We start from the raw sequence: 22,782 nt of genomic DNA on the forward strand, positions 1-22,782 counted from the left end.
GAAAGATTATGTCAAAGCATTTCATTTGAATTCATGGCTAAAGGAAATTTATTTATGTACATTATTAAAAAATGTATGAATGTTCTGTTCAGAACTGTTCTTTGTTTATGTTGTCAATGTGATGTCAGTTAAATGGTTTGATCAGAGTGATGAAATATTAAATCTTCCGTCTTTGCTCACTACATTTGAGGCTTTCTTGACCTCGGCTGTGCATAAACTACGGGTTATATGTACTAACATATCTGTTAATTTATCAGTAATGGCCATAAGAAGACAGTAAATATTGGTTATCAATTGGGATGTAACAATATATCTAATATTGCAATATTACAATTTAAAAAAGTCTCAATGCTGTACCAAACTGTATTGAAATCTATTGTGATATTACATAGTTATTTTATTGTTTCTATTTTATTTCATAAAGGACTGTTACAGACAGTTGCATTGTTTTTGTGCTACGACTGTACATACATTGCATTGCATTGTTGGCTACAGACACCTGTAGTGATGTCTCTGCCTTGGTTGGCTATACAGTATGCAATATGGGTGTAAATAGCCACATTAGTTATTCTACCCCAGGTACAAATAGCATCTGCCTATATTTTTGTTTGCTGAAAATGTGAAATTCATTTTGTTTGTTATTCTGCTACTAAAATTATAGCAGATAAATATTGGCCATAATAATATCTGATTTGATAGATTAAGCCAAAGCATTTAATTTGAATTCTTAGTCAGATTTGGTTAGGTCAGAGCCATGGAATTAAATTAAATTAAATCATCCATCTTTTTCACTACATTTTAGTCTTTCTGACCATCAGGGGTGCATAAACTACGGACTATATGAACTTCTTTTGATGTAAAATTCTGGATTATTTTATTGGTATCGACTATGAGACGCAGGAAATCTTCGATTATACATGACAGCTTTTGATATGTTGTTTAACAGAACAAGTCACCTAAGCTACGTTCGTCTTTTTCTGATTAATTCCTCCATATATTGATCACCAAACAATATTAGCAACACACAACTTTTAGCCAATTGTGATGTAAGCCCCCCCCCCAAAACCAAGTTTGACCCCATATTTTCTATCTATGATGTACTTAAAACAAGCAAGTGTGCAGGGATCATTCGGTAACATGGAAGAGAATCTGAGCACAGAGGCTGTTTTCCACCTGTTCAAAGGAGGCGAGGGGAGCACCGTGTGATCAATCCACATCATTGATCAATCTAATATGCCACCATATTGTTCGGTAAAGAATCTGCCAGGTCGACCTTGAATGTAGCAGCACACCTCGCTTGTCGCACGCACCTCATCCAACCACGTCAATCAAAAAATAAATAAATAAATAACATGACGACTGTGCGGATCTAGCCACGAGCTTGTTTTCCCTCAACACGCCGATTAATACACAGATATTCATATAAACCCAGTATAGTGTGGCTCATCACAGTATAGTGTGATGTGAGCCCTCCAGCCATCCTCTGCAGTGAGAGGACGTGTTGCAACCTGCCATGGCAACCGCGGTTTCATCACCAAGGACAGCTCCCCTCGTACGCTTTCTTGGTTAAAACAAAAATCACATTTCCAGTTTCCAAACCCCCCCCCCCCCCCATGACAAGACAGGAAAAACACACACACACACAGCCGTACTTACACTGCTCTGCCTTCGTAGACATTTCGCAGACACTTGGTGAAACATAAAACCCAGACTGTCAATTGTTTTAGTGTTTCTTTCTTTTTCTTTTTTTCTTTTTTTTTTTTCCTCCCCGGCGTTGTGTTTCCCTCAGTCGTGAAAAAGTGAATATACCCCCCTTGCAGCTCAGGCTCGGCTTGATCGTACCACTCTGCTGCGCGATGGATTTATGCACTGGGGCTTTTTTTTAGCGGTGCTGCGGTCGTTTTCGCGAGCTTTTAGCGGAATTGAAAGGAAGACCCATTTTGTGATTCGGGTTTTAATTTTTTCAAGAACATGATTCTTTCGTGGCGGGCAGGAATGCTGATATACATCTGCCACGGCACACCTTTCCAAATGGACTGATCCGGCTTTGACAAATTGTCATTCAAGAAATCCAACAACCCCATCAGTCCACTTTGAAATGATTATAGGAGGGAAATACCAAGGACCTCGGTGCATTTACCGAGATATCCCTGCGCATTTGTGCATCTGAGCTGCATATAAAAAGGCTACACATGCAACAGATGGTTGTCACATTATTATATTCAAAACATATTTTAGGAACACTACACTGCGGTGCAAAGATTGATTTAACCTAAGATTAGTTGTAATTAGAGTTTAGCAAAAACTATGTTTAAAATGAGTTAATCCAGATTTATTTAGTTTAAGTGTAATGATGTTTAGTGATGAAAACCTAAATTTTAAACAAGATGAAGATGCTGGCTTACCCCTAGTAGGCTCCCTTAATAAAAAAAAAAGTTCTTATAATTATTTTTGCTCAGTTTAAAGGTAATACTGGATGACATTTTAAATTTGAGTTTAACGTTTTCGTGCAACATGAACAAATTTACTCTATAGGTTTAGAGTAAAAACTAAACTAACTAAATATAAAAAGAGATGCCTATGTATCTTATCAAGACAAGCAACACCCTTTGAGTAATGTAACTTGGCATGCTCCAAAATAATTTAAAAATAATAATTTAATACTGAGATTTTTTTTTTTCAAAATAAGTTATTTCTTTTACATCATAAACGTTATGTTCAAGTTGCCTTAAAAGCACAATATGCAAATTCTGCCACTAGGGGGTCTCTCTTACATTTAATCAGTATTAAAATATATATATATACAGTTTAATGTCATCAATATGACATGAAACAGGCAGAAATGATGTTCAATGATAAGGTAATATTAAAGTTTTGTTAACATTTTGTTTAATCACATGTACCGACTTCCATGCTTACTCTCTGATGTATCCCATGCTTTCCCAGATTTTATTACAACCAGCAGCTAGCTAGCAATAGCCTGCAGGAAACCCACATTACCCTGAATAAATTACAAAATTCTCTACATTAGAAATATGTGGGATAATGTTAGTATAGAACTCAACAAAATATCTTACATATTTTGGTGTTTTCAGATATTTTAATGTTGGAGCTACTTTCTTCCATTGGCACAAGGACAAAATGTGAAACTGCACTCAGTGAATTCACAAAAAAATAAGTGTAAGGGTCTGGGGGCCGAATTCAATACTAACCTTCATCATGGTTCACAGTGTTGTCATTACTGTGAAAACAAGCAACCATGACTGATTTTAAAGTGTATTAGAGACACAGCGAGTTTTCATCACATATGTTTTCTTCAAACAATAAAAACTTATCTTAATGAGTTGATTGTACTCTGTACAGGCATTCATTCAACCCACCACCTCAAGTCAAAAGTTAGAAGAACTTATGTTTATAAATTCTGAAGTTTTCTGAAAATAAAACACTTGCATTGTAAATTTAATGTTTAGTCATTTACTTGAATGAATAAAATCATATATTTACATTAAGTTAATGAAGAAACATCAGTTGATTCCACTGAATTCTTGTGTGGTTTCTTGAGATGTTCAAATTTACTTACAAGCCTATGATAAATGCAGCATTTTTCAGAAGGCTCTGCATCCTTTTCTTGGAGCAAAATACAACTGAGAGATAAACAGACTTCAGGGTCTGAAGCACTGACAGACCCTTCCCATTATAGTTTGTGCCAAGAAATGTTGGAGTGTTTCCATCACATCTCCAGCTGATTGGGAGCAACAACTGCAGTCAGGACCTAGAATGACCCCATTCCTTACTGTTTGCACTGGAGCTAATATTAAGTATTTCCCAAACATTACAGTAATCAGATTAGCCTTTTCTTTTGTTTTTTCTGTTTTTTTTTTATAATTGCCTTGTTTTAGAAATAAAACACAACACAGCTGATACAGTATCAAAGTCTTTATACAAGGAAACAGGTCAGGTTCTTCATATCCAACAACATTTTCTTTCTTTCATAACATTTGACACACAGGATGGAACGACACTCAGTAATAATGCACTGGTGTCTGCCTGAATGCAATGAATTCTTGCAGAGGTCACGGTGCTGGAGGTGATTTCTGCCGGTACTCTGGGATATGATGTAGGATCCATCCAGCCGGGCCCAGAAGAGTCACAGCAAACACACATATGGCAAAGAGAGATTGCTGTAAGAAAGCCCATGAGAACATAAACATAAATCCTTAATTAACTGGCATGATGTCCTTTTGAAAAGAATGTAAAAACTGTGTGAAGGATGAGTTTTAGTGCATGTTTTAAAGGGAAAATCTGGCACTTTTCATGTATGTCCAATCAGTGTTGATGATAAGTGTAGTCAATTTAAATAATAAGTCCTCAGTGTGTGTACAGCCAGCAGTGCCCTAATGTACCAGGGTGCATTGCACACAAGCTTCTGATATCCATGCTAGTGAAGTGCAGATGGGCTCTGACCTCATCTACTCATAAATCATCTACCCGCCACCCACCAAAATGTATTATTTTCACCGATGTAGAGACCAGCTCTACCAGTCCCTGTAGGCTATATTTTATGTATTACAAACTTTGTTTTCAATCACTGTATTTTTTGTGATTTAGATTTTCAACATCTATTGCACGCCTGTCCATTCTGGGAGGTGAATCCCTTCTCCATGGCTCTCCCTGAGGCTTCTTCCATTTTCCCCTGCAAAACGTTTTTTGAGGGGAGTTTTTCCTAACTCTGTCAAAAGGCAAAGGCAAAGGCAAATTGTGACTTGTGATATTGGCCTATACAAATAAAATTTGACTTGACTTGACTTGACTATTACCTTACAAATTATGTCACTCAGCACAAGCTTTCCATATGATTTTGTTATTGTGAATAAAGAGGCTGCTTTAGCTTTAAATGTGCAGCAATGTCACTGCAGCAACTATCATTAAAAAGTAACAACTATAGGTTAAACTTGACAGGACACAGGAAACTCTCCTGATGATGATGAATTAGATAATCAAAGAAGTTACGCTGCTGTGCCTTGTGTGTAAATGTGCACATACATTCAATCGCTGTGGAGTCGCACCCTATTTCCCACCAGCACCTCTCCTTGTCCCTGCGGGCTATATTGTACTTTTTTATATTATGTTGAGCAGCGCAAGCTTTCCATGTGATTTCTTTATAGTGTATTTATTGATGTCTGACTCTCCAAAGCTAAAAGACTGAAATAATCAAAGGAGTTGCCCTTCTGTTTCTTCTGCAGAAATTCGGACACAGTGTATCTTTCCCTCCGACCCACACATTGACCACAGAGACTGCGGCTGATCACTAGTGACTTCCCTGGATACAGACTTTGTTGCTAAAACTCAGCTTTCTCTGCAAATATAGCACACATTCAGGACTTTATTGCTGCAACTGACATTTTCAAGCAACATTGTCTGGACATCTTGAAATCTTTCCTATAAGGCATCCTAGCTCCCAGCCTCTCCTGTCTTCAGCTGCAGTTTGGATGGAAAGGATCAAACACCTTAGTCCACAGCAGAGGTGTCCCAATCTCAGTGACTCATCCAGTGATATAACAGCAGCTCGAGCTTTAGGCTAGATCAACCTACCGTGATATTCCCTGCGTCCCTCTGCACTTTGCTTTTCCTAACTTGAGCCATTGCAAAAGCCCCCGTGCATGTCCCAAAGGACAGATCAACAGATTTATAGTGGCATAAACACCGGCTGCTATGTTGCAGTTCCATCATGGGATCCCTTTACAGAGGCCAGAGCTTCACACTGACTTATGGATAAGAAATGAATAAAACATCTCCCCTACTCTGCAGGGCGGGGAACACAGTTCGCTTGAATTCCTCACATTAGAGGCTATACGGTGAAGAATCACAGAGACTGACTTACTAAGACTGACTTTGCAGCCCTGTTTGTATTATTTGTGTCCCAACATGGTCTTTATAATTTGATTAATTGTAGTTTATCACCCAGTTAACAAATGGTAAAACTTTACAAGACATTACAGTCAGACAGCCCGGGATGTCTGTCCATTCAATTTACAGCTATACATTATACATTACTATACAACTACTAACAAAGGTATTCAGTCTTACCACTGGCCCAATCCTGTCCTTTGGTGGCTTGCTGTAAATAGTTGACTTGTGATTTTGCTGAATGGCTTTCATCAACCTGGACTGGTTCAGTCTGGGTCTCCTCAGGACAGAGAACATATTTTTCTTCAGGCACTCTCCTCTAGGCTACTGTCCGGAAATGTTTCTGTGGAAATATCTCCTCATATCCTGTGAGAAACTAACAGTAGTCAGTGGCTACTTTCATCTAAATCCCATCACTGTTCCTGGGAGGAGTTACTTCACGGGCCAAAGACACTCGTGTAAACATACTGACCACTGACAACTTATTCTCATCAGGATAAGAAATCCAGCCTTGTTTGTGAGACCGCAGGTTAAAATAAACTGAAACGACCAAAAACTTCTTCCACAAAATAGTGATTCTATATTATAATAAATTCTCTGTTGTAGTTTTATTGTAAGGTGAGTTGTACTTAACTTATTAACAGCTTGCAAACTTAAAATAAAAAAACTACAACAAATATGAAACAAGTACTTAACATGAAAAAAGTGACACTGAGTCCTCACACTGATCATATTAACAACAAATTGAATCACTCATCATCAGAGTCACTTAATTCTGTGAACTGACCGTTTATATTCCCTTTACTTTGCCAGATTAGATGACAGACTGCTTGAATAAGCCTACAATTAAAGGTAAATTAAGGGTTAATTGTAAGAGCAGATGATCCCACACAACATTTAGAGCTGGATTTTGGTCTTGTGGGAATAATTCAGTTTTTTTTTTTTTCCTTGTTACTTTATTCAGAGTAATCCCACATATGTTATTATGATTAGTCCTGAGGGTTTTTGAGTGTATAAAATTCCAGGATTCTGTTTATAGCAAAACAGCAAAAATGATTCTGGAGTCCATATACTATGATTAAAAAGAAAAGCCCTACTGCAGAATACAGCATGTGCTGAAGAGATTTTGGCCCACATTAGATGTATTGTGTCGCCCTCAACAGGAGGCCAAAAGAACTACAATCAGAAGAAGCACAGCCAAACTTCTAGTCCTAAAACCTTTACTGATAAAATAACTCTTAAAGCAACGACCTCTAACAATTAATTATGTTGTTACATTGACGATTTATTATATATTGCATTATAAAATGTATTATACCAATTCAAACAGTCTAGTGGGGTCCCCCCAGCTGCATCGAGTATACAGAGTACATTAGATGATTTAAAATAAATGTTTATTGCCTGAACTCGTGGTGTAGCCTACATCTTGGTAATCTCACGTAGACAGACCCATATGAAAGAGATAAAAGTTAATGAATAAAAATAAATGTGACGTTTCACTGGGAAATATGTTGTTGTTTTTTTATTATTAAACTTAAATTTAGACAATAATGGTATAGACCTACTCAGTCGTCTACTAAATTAATGTACTTTCATCTGTGGGAAAACAAAATAAATATATTTGATGAGATATCTTGTCATATATGTGGCACCCATAACCGCCACTGCCGCACACAGGCCGCTAGAGGGCGCTCTCAAACGTGTTATTGCACAAGCTGCTCGGAGTATTGACGGGCCTCTTGACCAGTCGGCGTACAGCATCGCCAATCTGTCAAGCTGATCAAAACACAGGAAACAAGATTCTTGTGCTTCCAAAGTAAAGGCGCGATAGAGGTGTGGAGCATGCTCACCTTGTCTAATGACGGGCATTTCCATCATTTTCCAACAGCTCCGTGTTGAAATAATTTAAGTACGATGCTGAACATGTGATAGAAACACTGCGCATGTATCTTAAAGGGATAGCTCACCTTAAAACCAAAATTACACATTTTTCCTGACCTTATCCATCTAAATGGTTTTAGTGTGAGTTTTTGAATGTAATGGGACTAGATGACAAAGTGCTCAAAGCACCAAAAAATACATTTGAAAAATTCAACAGCAATGTCTCTATCTAGAAATCATTACCTGGTTACTCAAGATAATTCACAGACCCCGTTCTGAGCAGTTTCATACAGAAACTTTTTTCTTGCAATCTACCTACACCCACCGTTTACCGACCAAGAGGGACGTGTGCATCTACTCATGGAGGAGAGGCTTGTACTTGTGACAGGAGCTGTAACCTCTCATCCATGAGCAGATGCTTCCCACTACGCAGTGATGAGGTTGGTGGATATAGTTCAGTAGTAAGTGTATGAATTTGTATTTTTTGGTGCTTTGGGCTTTGGGCACCACAACCAAGTGCCATCTTGTTCCATTACATTCAAGAGAGGCAGACATCTTTATGGCTGATCGGTGATAGTCAACTTGTGGCCTGCAGGTCAAATCTGGCCTCTCATAGGGTGTCAAATGGCCCTCAAACCATTTTCTAATCCACAATGAGAACAAACTGATAACCAGTAAGGAGGGACAGATATGTAACTTTTGCATGGTGGGATAAAAAATGCTCTTGGTAACAAAGAAGGATGATCTTTGATGGGTGGTCCTTTTGGCTGTGAAAAGTGCAATTGGATCAGACAGTTAACCATGCAGGGAAAGACATTTGCTAGCCGAAGGGGGAAAAAAATTACACAGAAATAAAGAAAAAAGATTTATATAATTCTGATCCCATAAATGTGCATTACATATTAAAAAAGAGCTTAAATACACTATTCATTCTGTCCCTGGAGCAATATAATGGTTTATGAATCATTCCAACTTTTCAGTGTTTGCATGATGAGAGAGGTTCCAACCATGTTTAATACTGTATAAACCCCTTTAAATGTCATCAAAGCATTTACAACTAAAATGTAGTCGTAATTATTAAATGCAGTAAAATATCCTATCTATCGGTCAATCCTTGCACCAAGTTTATTATTCAGTTCATAAATGATAGCTGTATAATTACTAAAAAGTTAAAACATTAAGTTAGTAAGTCAGTTAATAAAAAAAAATATGGGCAATGTTTATTTGTTTTATCTGATAAATATTGTCATTATTGCTTGTTTATAAACCATTCCCTGGCTCTATGCGGCAAAAGTGGCGAAGTTGAGTAACCCTGATCTAGATGTAAAAATGACCCTACAGGTAAGAGGTAAAAATATGTATTTTTGATTTTTGGGATAAACTGTCCCGTTATTGTAGAAATGAAACATTTTACAGTCCCGGTGCATTATTTTGAAATTCATGACCGGAAGCTCAGTTTCTTACTCTGGCAAGCTTGAAACGGTTTGCGTTGGGATAGGCCATAACAACCACCCAACAAGGCGTTGTGCTACTATGGGGAAATACCGAACCGAACCGAGAATAAAAACGGTTTGGGTTTAGTTTTTTAGTCGAGCTAAATGCTGGAAATTGGCCGCAAAGTCGATGCAAGTGTTAATTATCGCACATTAGGGATCAAATGTGGACGTTGACGTCGAGCCGTGCGTAATGAGCAGAGTTGGAAAAAGAAGGTGTTGAGCTGCATTTTTTCTCCCTCTGCCAGGGACAACTTGGGTCGGAGTACTGCTTAAACTACGAGCTGATCCGAGGAAAAATAACACCCACGAAGCCCTCCACTTTCTTGGTAAATACGTTTTAAGTGTTCGCTTTTCAACAGTTGCATCGCATCCTACTCGAAGTAAAAAAAAATGCTGTTTCCGAGGGGTAAAGTCAAAGCGACACAGCAGAGATAGCTTACCACTAGCCTCTTAGGATATGCTACTAATTACAGGGCTGTGCTGAATACGACTCCTCTTGCTAGGCTGTCGGGAAATATTTGGACATTACTTCCCATTTTTATCAGCTTAGACAAACAACCTACTTGGTTTTTCCTCTTACAAGCACTTTTAACCAAGGCTTCCGCTGAGCAGCGATAGCCTCTGTACCACCACCACCAGCAGCAGCAGCAGCAGCAGCCCCTAAGAGCAACAATAGCTCCGCGTTAACGTAAGGCTAACAAAGCCACTGCAAATGATTGATTTCTGTATTCACGGGATACAGATGATGGCAACACTTTGTTAATTTTTTGGAGCCTGGTTCGATAGAAAAGTTCTGGATGAAAGTGCATGTTCACTTTGCGAATAAGCCTACATGTTGCTGTTTATTGCCTCTGTGTCAGATAGTTGTTGATAGGTTGTGCTATGGCAACAATGTGGCCTGTCCCCTATTTGCAATCTGAAGTGTAATTGTACATAAGGGTTTTATGGGTTGTGCAAGTCGTATAGTAATTTATAATATTCAAATAATGTCCAGTATGAATGTAGAGGTCAGTAATAAAAGAGATTTGTAGGTATCATTTTTGCAATTTGTAGATTTCACAATAATATATCTATATATCTAATATATCTTGTTCAAAGTGTTGTTCAAACTGTTGCTTAACACACCCAAAGAATATTTTTTTTCTGTTGCTCTCCCAAGAGTTTTGTCTTATAGTGTATATAATAGGGCTGGACAATTAATATCCAAATGCTGTTCTGGTATGTGTGAAAGATATCTCAATATACACATTTTCTCCAAAATGCCATAGCATTAATTCTCGAATAATGCAAGCTTATGATGATCTTATAGAATGTGATGCATTGCCGTAGATTAAACAACCCAACAATAAATAAAGAAGTTAAAATTAACCTTAAACATTTACAGCAGTAAAATGCAACCTACACATTAGTACAGAAGTAACCGTCTAAAAACATCATATACGAGAATAGAACTACTAACAGTAGGGCTGAGCAGTATGGGCCAAATCAAGTATCACAATGTTTTTTGTTTGTTTGTTAAAAAAAACTGTACACAGTGAGTTTTATGATAAATAATCATCAGTAAAAGGATAAAATGACCAAGTGAATAAAGGCATATAATAGAAGAGCTAGAACAGTTTGATAAGTCAAAACTAAAAAAAAAGATAACACTTAAGGCATACCATAGTATATAAATATAAATAATTTTAAGCTGATATCTAGTCTCATATCACAATATTTTTATAATTTTGGTATATTATACCATATTAATAGCATTATAATGAAGTACTGTAGTGCTGTGAAGATGCCCTGGCCTCTAAATCTTGTTCTGCAGATGTAACAAAACACATTTGTTTGGTACAGAATCCAATATTACATCATCATGATAGTTAATAGTTTTTTTTTCTGTGAAAATGACAATTGTGCATTATGCAAAATGATCCTTCCCACTAATCGTGAAGCATATCACAATCGCAATATATGTCAAAATAATCGCATTATGATTTTTTAAACATTATGCAGCCCTTGTAGGCCTATATAATATTTGTTGGTTTCTCCATCTATTTAAGTGGTGAAGAGCCATATGCGCACTCTGATAATCCTGTGGTAATCTCACTGAAATTCTGGTTAGACTCAGCATTCTGTACACCCTGCCTTCTTCCTCTGAAAGTGTAGAAGTGTCTTTCTGCCTTTTCATTTGGAAAAGGTGCTTTCGCTCACTGCGCTCTTCAACATTAGGGTTTGTCATTTGGCCAGGTTAAGTATTTGTGTCAGTGCTCTGGGGTTGTATAATGACATGTAATTATTGGAGTTACATGCTCAGAAGTCCATGGCTGGCATGAAAGGCTGTGAGCTTGTAAGTACTTGCCACAGAGTAACTGAGAAAGAGCCGGACTTTGGCCTGAATGCTGTTTATTCTGGCCAGTTGGATGGAGAACTTAACAAGGAGCATTGACAGCTCACTTTAAATAAGCACTTATTGTTTCCTGGGCTGCCATTCATTCTCTAGAGATGGACTGCCAGGCTGTGTTTGTATAGTTGTTAGTGTCTGCACACTTAACATTTTCTTTATTGAAAAGACGGCCCTGTTCAGTTTGTCTTTCAGGCAGACCTAGAGCATCTCATTCATCCGGTCATTCTTCGTCACAGGCAACATCATGTTTTCACACAATGGTCTGAAAAAAAAAGAACATGTTGATGTCAATGATGCACACTATCCACCTTTTTGTATGTCAAGGTCTTCAGAGTAGAAAATTATAATCAGCTGACAACATAGTCTGTGAAATGTCAAATATGCAGCACTCCGGTTCATATTGTTGGTTGACACAGGCTAATCCAGAGGCTGCCCACCATGAGTCATCATTGTGGGGACTTTTGTTCCCTCTATCTGTCTCTGTCATGTCAGTGTGTTGCTGTTTCTAGCCTGTTCTGATTCCTGTAGCTTCCTGTGGCTCTCCTGGCAGAGTCTGTAATCAGTCGAATGGCCTGATTTAACTGTTATACTGATTGACCTGATTGGCAAAAACACTGCAGAGGTAAGCACTCTGATCCGCCACTGAAATTCGGTCTCTCCAGCTATCATTTCAGACAAAATATAACATCATTATTGTTTTTTAGTGAGTATTTTAAACTGTTTTTGTTCCACCTGAAGTCCATATTCCACTTTTACACCTTGCTGTTGGATGTGTGCACACACTTAAGTGCAGTAGAGGTCACTCTGTTAGAAAGTTCTGGCTTCTGCTCACTGCTGCATTGCTTATTACAACTGTCTCTGATTGTATCAAATATCCAAAGAGTCAAACGTCTATAATTACTGTCCGGAGCAGTATTTTTGTCCAGCTTGGTTGGCAAAGCATATAATGGCCAACTCACCCCACAGGTCATTTAAAGGGATAGATCGGAGTATTTATTATAAAGTGGGGTTGTACTAGGTACTTATTGGTTTTTACCTACAGTACATGTCGTCGGCACATCCCCAGTTAGGAGAAGCAGAGGTGCCAGCACGGAAGCAAAGCAATGAACTGTTGTGAATGGGGACGGCAACAAAAGGTATTTTAACCACTTAAAAAAGGTCTATCAAAAAAAACAGTATCAGTTTAGTGTAAGCTGTATTTAGTGGCACTTTACCTGACTATAAGACATACGTTTCTGATGGGAAATGGTTCTTAAATGATGCAAATTTTGCCTTGCAGAGGACATGAGCTGCTGGTCTACTGCTGCCTCAATCTGTTTTTTGTTTGTTTGTGTCATTGTGTGACTTTGGTGAATCTGAACTACCCTTTTACAACACCTAAATGACTGATTTTACCTATGGAGTATGGATGGTTTGGAGAGAGAGCTATTTGGCTTGTATAACGGCGTTTTCCAGTCGGAAAAGGCTGTCTGACAGCAAGGTAAAACAGTGTTGCTGACCCCGTCCACAGCAGTACATTGCTTGGCTTCTGGACTGATGCCTCTCACTGCTAAGTCTATAATATTAATGATAAGTACCTCATACTATTCTGCAACAAATAATATGAACTGGTTTTGCGACAAAACTTTTTAAAGTTTTATATACACACACAAGTTATATAAATTTAAGTTATATCCTGTTATAAAATGCAATTATAACAAGGGATTAGTTGACATAATTTAATAGTATATTTATTTTAATTGGACAAGGCCTGCATCTGTCTTTTTCTTTGTATGTGTGTCAAAAAAGTAATTTAATCTACATTTCTTCTGGGATCAGTGTGACATGAGATAATAACACGCCAGCAATGGACTAATAAAAAATCCCCGTTGAAGAAATTATATCGAAGAGCTGTGTATTTGAGAGCACTTTGCAGCTACTGTGTAATTTTAGACAGGCAAGTGTTTAGGGGGATGTGTTTTGCTGTCTCTAGAGCAGCTGCCCTTTCATTCAGGCCTGACTGTGATACTGGCACAGTGATTGCTCTTCTTCAGAAGATTAGAGCCCGTGTCATTGAGCCTAACAACAAAGATTACTATCAAAAGGTGGTGATTTCATCATTTCATTCACAGGATTCACAGTGGGACCGGTGGAGAACAGAACACTTTGGTTTCTTTGTGCCAAAAATATGAATTTCTCAATCAAACGCTACACTGCCCAAGTAATTCTTCACATCACTTTTGATTGTAGAAGTCTTGTCGTGCTGTCGTGGCTTCGTTACCTCTGTCACTTTGATTCAAAACGTTGACTGTGTGTGTTTCATTAGCAGAGCTTTGGTTAAGGTGGATGCCCTGTAAAAACCTGCTTTGAAATAATAAGAGTGTGCTGTTAAAATTTGGGGTTGCTGACAGGAAAGGAAACCCAGAGTACCTACTACAGCTTCCCTTTTCTCTAGCCATGATGAGGAAATCCACATAAATGATTGATAAAGTGCCTTGACTGTCATTTGAATAATACATCGGTCCTGTTCTTGTGCCAAGCATTTTTGTATGGTAATGTTCTGTGGGAGGCTGGGGTTCTGTCTTTTAAAACTCTGCAAGTGGCTGATTTAAATAAAATAAAATGTTCAAAAACGACTGAGGCAAGGTGAGCAGTTTGAAAGGGGGCATATGTTTGTGTGTGCGTGTAGAGGGGGAGATAGGTGGGGGCAGGGAGTGTCTCCTGTCACCTCTCATTAGGGATGTATAGTCCAGCTCGGCCGGCGTCTGCCTTTCCCCTCCTCCCCGTCTGTGGCACTGCCCTCCACTGCTCCCAGCCTGAGCACAACAGAGCAGAAACACACTGTTTCAGTCCAAACTGCGGGAAAGTGTCTTAATGTTCGACATCAGAGAGATTATGGCAGAGATGCTTCTTATTGAACGGTGTGAGTCAGGTCTCAAGGAAATAGCTGTCCTAAATTATGCTTTTAGAATTCTGCACTGCAGCTGAAGTTAAATTTGGTGTGCTCATTTGAATGAGTTAAAGCTGTGAGTGAGTCTGCTGCCTTGCTGGGAGTCAGCGTACTGCTCAATTGATGTCTTGGTTGCTTTGTTTTATTCTGCCTCTGCTGTGCTCCTTTGAGGACCCCCCCCCCCCAACCTACCCCTCACTCCTCCATCCTCCCTACACCTTCTTCTTTTGTAAACAAGACAGTATATATCTCAAGGGCATCCTTCGCTCTCCTACATATTCAAATTCAATTTCTAATTTTGTCCAAATGAATTCCCTATGAAGATGGGGCTTATTTAAAGCAGTCTAATGAAATAAAGATCAACCAACATTTTTATTGGAGTGCTCCAGTGTGACTGCTTGGTGAGTATTTGAGTGTGTGTGTGTGTGTGTGTGTGTGTGTGTGTGTGGAGTAAGAGGCTGTGGTTTTCCATTGAACCCTTGGGAGGCTGTGGAGTGCTGCTCTACAGGGGCAGACACAATGATTTATTAGTATGGTAGGCAGGAAAAACTAGCAGGCTGAGATAAAACGGATCCCCCATCACACTCCAGTTCTTCGTCTGGTCTCACATAGAAGAGAGACGGAATGTGTATATTTACATATGATTGAATTGTATATTTAGTTTAAAGGTGCAGAGCAATTAGAATTACATTTCAAAGTCTCTTAATAATGTTTACAAAAGGGTATATTTATGCAAAGCTGCCAAAGATTTAAGTGAGAAGTTGTTTAGAACATAATCAAAATAACGTACAGGTAGACTTGAAGCCAGATATACTCAGTTTGTAATTAATAGCCTGATGGGTTGAAAGTATGCTTAATTAATGAGGTGCCCTGTTTTCTGTAAGGTCGGAGCCAGTGACAGTACAAAGGAGAGAGCAAAAAAGTTACTGAGGGCACCTTGACTGGTGCCATGGCAGGCAAGAACAGGCTGAGGGAAATGGCTATACTGGAGCAGTTGCTCATCTCTGTCACACAGCATTTTTTGTCTTAGATTTATGTTTGTGTGACAGAACCATATAAAATAACAACCACCAAAACAATCTGTTGTCTTGCCCTGTAGAATTAGTTTCACATTAAAGGTGTGTGTTGGGAATAAAATCAAAAATTCCCCCCAGAAATTTTTCCAGGCCTGGTGGTACACACTGAAAAAACCCTAAACAGACGGGACCCGCAGGATGGCATATCGATCCGATTGAACTGCATGTGGTCTGCAATTTATGTTTGCATTAAAATTCTTGTTTACTTGGTGCAATCAAGACTTAAAACCAAGTGATCACAAGGAGAAGATGACTTAATAATCTGCATTTATTGCATTAGAACAAGCAGTGTAACCTATGTACTTTGCAAAACATTAGCACATCGTGAACACAGCGTTCACATGATTCATTGCTGCATTTCATCTTCATTGGTTTGGAGAAAAATTAACCACTGCATCATGATATGAAAATTTTGCCACACATAAAGCAACTCAATTTGAACGAAAAAAAAAGATAAACACAAATGATGTGAGATCAGCAAATTGAAACTTACCATGGTTAGACTGGTGCAACCACAGACTGTATTTGTGGTTCTTAAACCACTCTGGGTCCCAGATTGTTTGCCTTGTTTGCCTTTATGTTTTTTGACTGGTTCAACTTCAAGCTGCTTGGCTCTAACTGACTTGATCTTGGTCAATGAATTGTCACAAAAATTGCAGTATAATTATACACAGTTACATTGAACTGGAGAAAGATCCAGATTGTTCATTAGACTATAAAAGTTTTAAGCTGTTAAAATGGACAAGATGGCCACTGGCTGACTGGGTTGCACCTCCCTCTGAACATCACCGTACATCTGCATTAGATTTGTTGTTGACTGCCAGTCAGTGTTTCCTGAGGGCCAAGCAGAGGAAGTCTTTGTTAACCTAAGTCACCACTGAAGATTATAGATAGACGCCTGAACACAAAGTCTTCTGTAAAAGACTGTCACTCTAAAAAAAAAAACCTGAAGCACAATTTTAGCACAAATTTCAGCCCTGTAAAGTTGCCAAGGCAGCAATGATTCATGATTGGACTGAAATCAATGTGGCTGAAACAGTGTGATAGATAGTAATAGATGTCCCTCTGTTCAGCCTCCTTAACATTGGCGCCCCTGGCCATTCATTATCTTTTGACAGAGTCCAGACAGTCCAAGCTCATCATGTTGTAATCCTGTGAGATGTTAGTCAGCAACATTTAAAAAAAAAAAAAAAAACCCATTCACTCTTTGACTTAAACATCTCTCTTACTGTTCTGTCTGTTCTCTTTCATCTTCCTGCCCCCAGGCATGGCAGGCTGGGCCCGGGGCTCTGAGGACACTTCAGAGGATCCGCGCCTGACCCACAACTGACGATTGAGAGGAATACGTCGTCTGAGCAGAATGACTCAGCAAGAGGGGGGACCCCCAGATAGCAAGTGAAGAGAAGTGAGGATGGGTGCCAATGGATCCAGCTATCCACACTCATGCTCCCCACGCATAGGGGGAAATGCACAGGCACAGCAGACTTTTATAGGTAGGTATTTTATCTGTGGTTGAATAAAGAGTGTTGTGATCGGTTGCACAGTTAAAGGGATAGTTTTGATTATCTGATGTAGGGATGTAAGAGTCACTTATTGATAGTTTATTAGATGCCAGTTGACACACTCTCAGTCAGAAGAAGGGGGGAGTGGCACCAGCACAAAAGCTATGCAATCAATTTTTTAGAATATTTTCACATTTTTGCTTTGCCATCAGACAGCTATACATACAGTTATACATGCCAAATATCACTTACTACAAACCAACCTGGGTGAAATCAGTGCTTTTATTTCACAGAACACAGGAGTTTCTGGTCTGCTACTGCCTCGATCTCTGTTTTTGAACACAGAAGTAAGTGGTGAGGCAGTGGTCGACCAGTAACTCCTATTTTCTCTGAGGTTGAATCACTGATTTAACTTACAGAGTTTGGTTGATTTGGAGAGAGTGATATTTAGCTATTCATTAATAGCAGTTCCCATCAGAAAAAGCTGTGTGATGACAAAGAAGAGCAGTGAAAATATTCGAAAATAAAGCATACACTTAAACTGGTATCATAATATTTGCTGGTGACCGAGTCAGCAGGTCAGCAGTTTATTGCTGGTGCCCCTCTCTGCTTTTCCAGACTGGGGGTGTGCTGACTGACATGTACTGCACCTAATATACTGACTGTCAATTAGTACCTCATGCAATCCCACTTCAAATAATTTGAACTATCTCTTAAACACAATGTCTGTTATATGAGTTTGTGTTTTCAGTGAGCAAATGATAAAATATCTCTGTTAAAGGAACAAAAACATGAGTTTCCCACTCTCCTCTGAGCTGAAGTGTTAAAACTGTATTCCTGAACCCAATTTGGCACTACACACACCTGCTATAAAACACAATGGGGGTCTAGCATGGCCAAACTCTCTTTAGATTGGATTAACCTGCTTCCATGACAACTAATGGTGCAAGAGGTGAATACTGTTATGCATGAGAGCTCTTGAATTGGGCCATTGACTCATACAATAGACACAAATGCATTAAAAAGCAATCTCCATCTGTAACGCATCTACTTTTCTTTGCCATATGGATTTTATTTCATGATTTTAGTATTACGAGAGGCAGATATGCAAAGAAACTGGTGCTGAACGTGGGCGGTTAACCAAAGTCATATTAAGTATTTGCTCACCAGAGTTTAAAGTAACTTCTACCAAAAAGAGTACCAATCTTGCAGTCTTGCTCTAAGCTTTGTGTTACTGTGTGCTTGTGATGTGATTATGATAAGGCTGCTGGCTATCAGACAGGATGGGAGCTAATCTGGTGTCATAATTCTTGTCCCTGTGACCAGCTATAGGCTGCTTGTTAGGATGTCACATTTTTCTACTGAGTGGCATGACAGCTACAGTCTGAGACCTTTTGATTTTGTTCCAATTTCAGCAGATGTCGTTGGCAGAGAACATTGCTGTACTACAGCTAGCATATTTCTACAGAAACAAGTCTGACATATAGGTTATATTAGTTTGTGTGTGTGCTACTTTTATGCATATGAGCTCAATCTGTATTGCTTATGTTTAAGTAGTGTTTTTGATTGGTTGTTAGAGATCACTGTCTATTATTTGGCATGTTAGGAGGCCTACTTGATGCCCCTAAATTATTTGAGTCTTTCTGGTTTATGGTTCTTAAATCTTTCCCTGCAGCCTTCGGTGCAATAGGGTTTGTATAGCTGCTTCAGAGATGAATTTAAATAAATCTACCCTTAACAAAAAGCATTTTATTTCACTTTCAAAATGACTTTGCCTCAGAGGTTTTTGTAGACTTTCTTTTGAAAGTGGAAGTTTTGTTAGAGCCAAATTATCTCTGTGGCCCCTGAGACCTCTGAGGTTTACTCCAAGCTCTATAGTCGCTTGGTTTGAGCTGGCCTGGGCCACAGATGATTCACAGTGTTAGAATGATTACTATTTGGGTCACACTGATGGATGCTGAGAGAAGGGCAGGCAGAGAGGATCTCCTTGGCAGACCTTCCTCTGACGTACAAGTCCTGTCTTTCAAGCCAAAGATAACTGCTATTTAGTGTAATTGATTGGGCCCAAGAATGGGAATGGACTAAAGTTGATTCAGAACTACAAAGCAGGACAAAGTCCTCTATGAACTAATTGGTTTTTAGTCTGTGAGGAACCATAGTTTTGTCTAAAACAAAACAAAATAAAAGGATTCTGTCTGTTTTTTTCTGCTGTTGAACTACATCCAAATGCTTTGGTAGCTGGGTCAGGGTAGTGTGTGCTTGGCCTGACAGAGCTGGCCACACCACAGGGGTGCTAGAAGCAGATTGTGTTTCTAGCAGTCTGGCCTCAAGAGTGAACTGGTGTTGGGGTTAGGAAATGACTGTTTTTCAAGAAATATCAGGGAAAAACTGTAAAACGCTTTTCTTGTCTTTTTTACACCAAAATTTGTATACAGTTTTTTTTAACACAGCTAAACCTGCTCAAGAGGCAATTGACCCTGTTCCCATTTCCAATAGGCAGGTTCTGTTTTGTTTGTTTGTTTGTTTGTTTGTTTGTTTGTTTTGTTTTTCCTCATGTGTCCTGGAAAGCTGAAGCTCAACTCATGTGGGCGCAGAAAGAAAGAGAAAGACATTTTTAAAAATGTCTGTGGGTTCAGTTCTCAATACTGTTGTAGCTTCTGACCGAATCTCTGTGGCTTTTAGTTAACAAAATATAGTTATATATAGACTACAGTTATTTAATAATAACGAGAAGATATTTCTTACTTTATATCCTGTATATGTTGAGATGGTTGTTTCTTAAAACAAAAACTACTTCTTGTGAAGCCAACTGCATTGTGTGTTCATTCCAGGGACGTCATCCTACTCTCAGCAGGGATATGGCTGGGAGTCTAAGCTCTACAGCCTGGAACATGGCCATGAGAGGCCCACAGACAGGAAGAAGAAGAGCCTTGGCCTGGCGACCCTCAAACGGAGGTTCATCAAAAGGAGGAAGTCCAGCCGCTCAGCAGATCATGCACGGCAGATGCGGGAGCTTTTGTCAGGGTGGGATGTCCGTGACACGAACGCCTTGGTGGAGGAGTACGAGGGCACGGCGGCCCTCAAGGAGTTGAGCTTCCAGGCCAGCCTGGCACGTGCAGAGGCACCCAGCTTGCAGCGGGATCTGGCTGCGCTCTACCAACACAAGTACTGCACTGATGTGGACCTCATCTTCCAAGGTACTTGCTTCCCAGCTCACCGGGCCATCCTAGCTGCCCGCTGCCCCTTTTTCAAGACTCTACTGTCCTCGTCTCCTGGCTATGGAGCAGAGGTTCTCATGGACATTGAGACAGCAGGCATCGACGTGCCTATGTTCTCTGCCCTCCTTCACTACCTGTACACTGGGGAGTTTGGGGTGGGCGGAGCTGAGGATAGCAGGCTGCAGAATGTGGATGTACTGGTGCAACTCAGTGAGGAGTTTGGTACTCCCAACTCCCTGGAGGCTGATATGAAGGGCTTGTTTGACTACATGTGTTACTACGATGCTCTGCTCAGCTTCTCCTCAGACTCTGAGATGATAGAGAGCTGTAATGAGCGAGGGGCTGTGGCTGCTGCAGCACCACCAGTGGGCTCAGGAGGCAACGGGTGCCCCGGGACCCCAGATGAGGACCTGAGGGCTCATAAGGCTATCCTGTCAGCACGTTCTCCTTTCTTTAGGAATCTTTTGCAGAGGCGCATCCGCACAGGAGAGGAAATGACAGAGCGCACATTGCAGACACCCACTCGCATAGTTCTGGATGAGTCCATCATCCCACGGAAATATGTGCAGGTTATACTCCACTGCATGTACACAGATGTGGTGGAGCTTGGGCTGGTGCTGCGGGGCAGCCCCTCAGCTGGTAGCCTCGGTGAGGTGCAAGCCCTGGTGTCTGGGGGTCGCGGAGCCAGCACACGCACAGAGGAGGCCATGGAACTGTACCACATCGCACTATTCTTGGAGTTCAGTATGCTGGCTCAAGGTAAGCCATAATGACACATTTACGCACATACACACAAATCAATAGTATATGACAAGATGAAAAAAGAGATGTTTTTCTCCTTAGACATTGTTTGATTACGACCATGTTGTCCATACTTAGTGCCGCTTGTGGGAATGGCTGGATAATCAATCTATACGAAAACATATCAGATTGACCATCAACAATAAATAAGATCATATTTTTTAATACAGAAGTGTGTGTATTTCTTCTCTAAAGTTGGGTCCCTTCTGATGTTTGTCCTTTTACATTACAGTTAAAGATAACTTGAAGACACTGAACTGTCGGTTAAATTTATCTTCAAATAAATAAAAAGTAAATCTCTCACACTGCTCTTGCTCAGCATCACAATTCACAATTCATTCAAAATTTGTCAAGAGTCGACAAAGGTCTAGAAGGACGGAAATGTTAGTGTGATCAATAAATTGTGATGCTGAGTCCTGCATTTGAGGCGGTTGGATTAGCAAATTGCTCCTTTGAAAAAATAGACATTTATTTAAAATTTATTGCTAATGAAAGATTAGTAAATTTATGACATTAAGAGTTTCATAATGTTTCAATAAATGTGATATAGTTGTTTCATTTTCCAGCTCTACTTTTGAGCATAGTCTGACACATAATTTAGTTTGGTTTCATTTCTTAGTAATGTGTCCACTCACTAAGATCTCAGCCGGGACAAATTGTTTTCCTCAGTACCATCTGTGATAATGTGGTTAGATAACCTCTACCATGAATTTTTTAGTCTGGACTCTCATAATTATACTGTCCGTTTCTGTGAATTCAATAATATGAGATTGATATTGTCATAGCTGGCTGAATTTTTTTGGTGAATAAAGGCCATGTAAGACTACCTTAATATCTCTCTTCATGCATTCATATAGTGTGTTTCACACTCATTGTCTTAATATTCCACCCGTTTGCATATGTTTGCATATATGCAATATGGCTGCGCAGACCCAGGCAAGTGTTAAACAGCTTGGCTGACTGTGATGGGTGTTAGAGAGGCGGCTGCCAATAACAGATTGATATGTGCTGGAGGGTTTGTCTGTGTCTCCAGGGGCCAACAGCTTACTGTCTGATACATGCAGCACATCTGAGCTGCTGTTAGCAGCTCGTCACTTGTCGTCTACTTCGTCACTGGTCTATCTTTACTCAGATGACTCTGTCTTTTTGATTCTTGCCACTGTTTCAAAATAATCCAGTAGCATGCCAAAGGTTATAGCCATGGTTTGACGCGAGCCAGTGAATTTATCATTCTCACCTCGTCCAGAGTGGCTGGTCCGCGTGTTGTCTAGTTTCTAACGCAGCCAGCAAAGCTTCTCTTCAATCAGAATAACTTTTGTGTGTGATATGTAATACTTAAAGCTGTGTATTTCAAATGCACACAAAAAGTACTGCATTTGGCCTGCCTGTCATGACTGTGGATCCAGAGAAGTTTGATGACTCAACACTATTATCATATGCTTTAACCATCTTATCTTTCACAGAGCCACAATGATGGGAATTAGTTTCTCAAATATTGAAATGGTGATATGAGCTGCATTAAATGATTTAAGCATACAATGCTGCCTCAGGCTGCATAATGGAATCAAAACAGTATTATT

General features: G+C 39.5%; 3 protein-coding genes and 1 long non-coding RNA gene across 6 annotated transcripts in view; 1 reads left to right on the top strand and 3 right to left on the bottom strand.

Annotated features, from left to right (window-relative positions):
• unc79 (unc-79 homolog, NALCN channel complex subunit) overlaps positions 1 to 2,051 on the bottom strand; it is a 50,247-nt gene extending 48,196 nt beyond the window's left edge. The window contains exon 1 of the mRNA XM_084742455.1: positions 1,657 to 2,051. Within this exon, the coding sequence (XP_084598581.1) occupies positions 1,657 to 1,678 (22 nt within the window). The 5' untranslated portion in view covers positions 1,679 to 2,051. The remainder of the gene's footprint in view (positions 1 to 1,656) is intronic.
• Positions 2,052 to 3,921: 1,870 nt separating this feature from the next.
• Positions 3,922 to 6,339, bottom strand: LOC146310723 (cytochrome c oxidase subunit 8A, mitochondrial-like). Its single transcript, XM_084742723.1, has 2 exons — positions 6,088 to 6,339; positions 3,922 to 4,181 (listed from the first exon to the last, which is right to left on the bottom strand). The coding sequence occupies exons 1-2, from the start codon at positions 6,202 to 6,204 to the stop codon at positions 4,074 to 4,076; spliced, it is 225 nt and encodes a 74-aa protein (XP_084598849.1). The 5' UTR covers positions 6,205 to 6,339; the 3' UTR covers positions 3,922 to 4,073.
• A 2,913-nt stretch (positions 6,340 to 9,252) lies between these two features.
• The window catches only part of btbd7 (BTB (POZ) domain containing 7), a 36,370-nt gene continuing 22,840 nt past the window's right edge, over positions 9,253 to 22,782 (top strand). For both annotated transcript variants that reach the window (XR_014772338.1, XM_084743296.1), the window contains exons 1-3: positions 9,253 to 9,610; positions 16,947 to 17,174; positions 20,015 to 21,160. Coding sequence is in view for 1 of the 2 variants with exons in the window: in XM_084743296.1 (XP_084599422.1) it covers positions 17,093 to 17,174; positions 20,015 to 21,160 (1,228 nt within the window). In the remaining variant the exon portion in view is untranslated. The remainder of the gene's footprint in view (positions 9,611 to 16,946; positions 17,175 to 20,014; positions 21,161 to 22,782) is intronic.
• On the bottom strand, positions 11,106 to 17,041 carry LOC146310725 (uncharacterized). Of its 2 annotated transcripts, none has more exons than XR_014772340.1 (3): positions 16,911 to 17,041; positions 14,384 to 14,471; positions 11,106 to 11,938 (listed from the first exon to the last, which is right to left on the bottom strand). It is a non-coding gene; the product is annotated as an uncharacterized LOC146310725 (long non-coding RNA). The 2 variants fall into 2 exon arrangements; XR_014772339.1 differs by having other exon boundaries at positions 16,175 to 16,936.

This window comes from Lutjanus erythropterus, chromosome 18 (assembly GCF_056507025.1).
Source record: "Lutjanus erythropterus isolate fLutEry1 chromosome 18, fLutEry1.hap2, whole genome shotgun sequence".
Lineage (NCBI taxonomy): Eukaryota > Metazoa > Chordata > Actinopteri > Lutjaniformes > Lutjanidae > Lutjanus > Lutjanus erythropterus.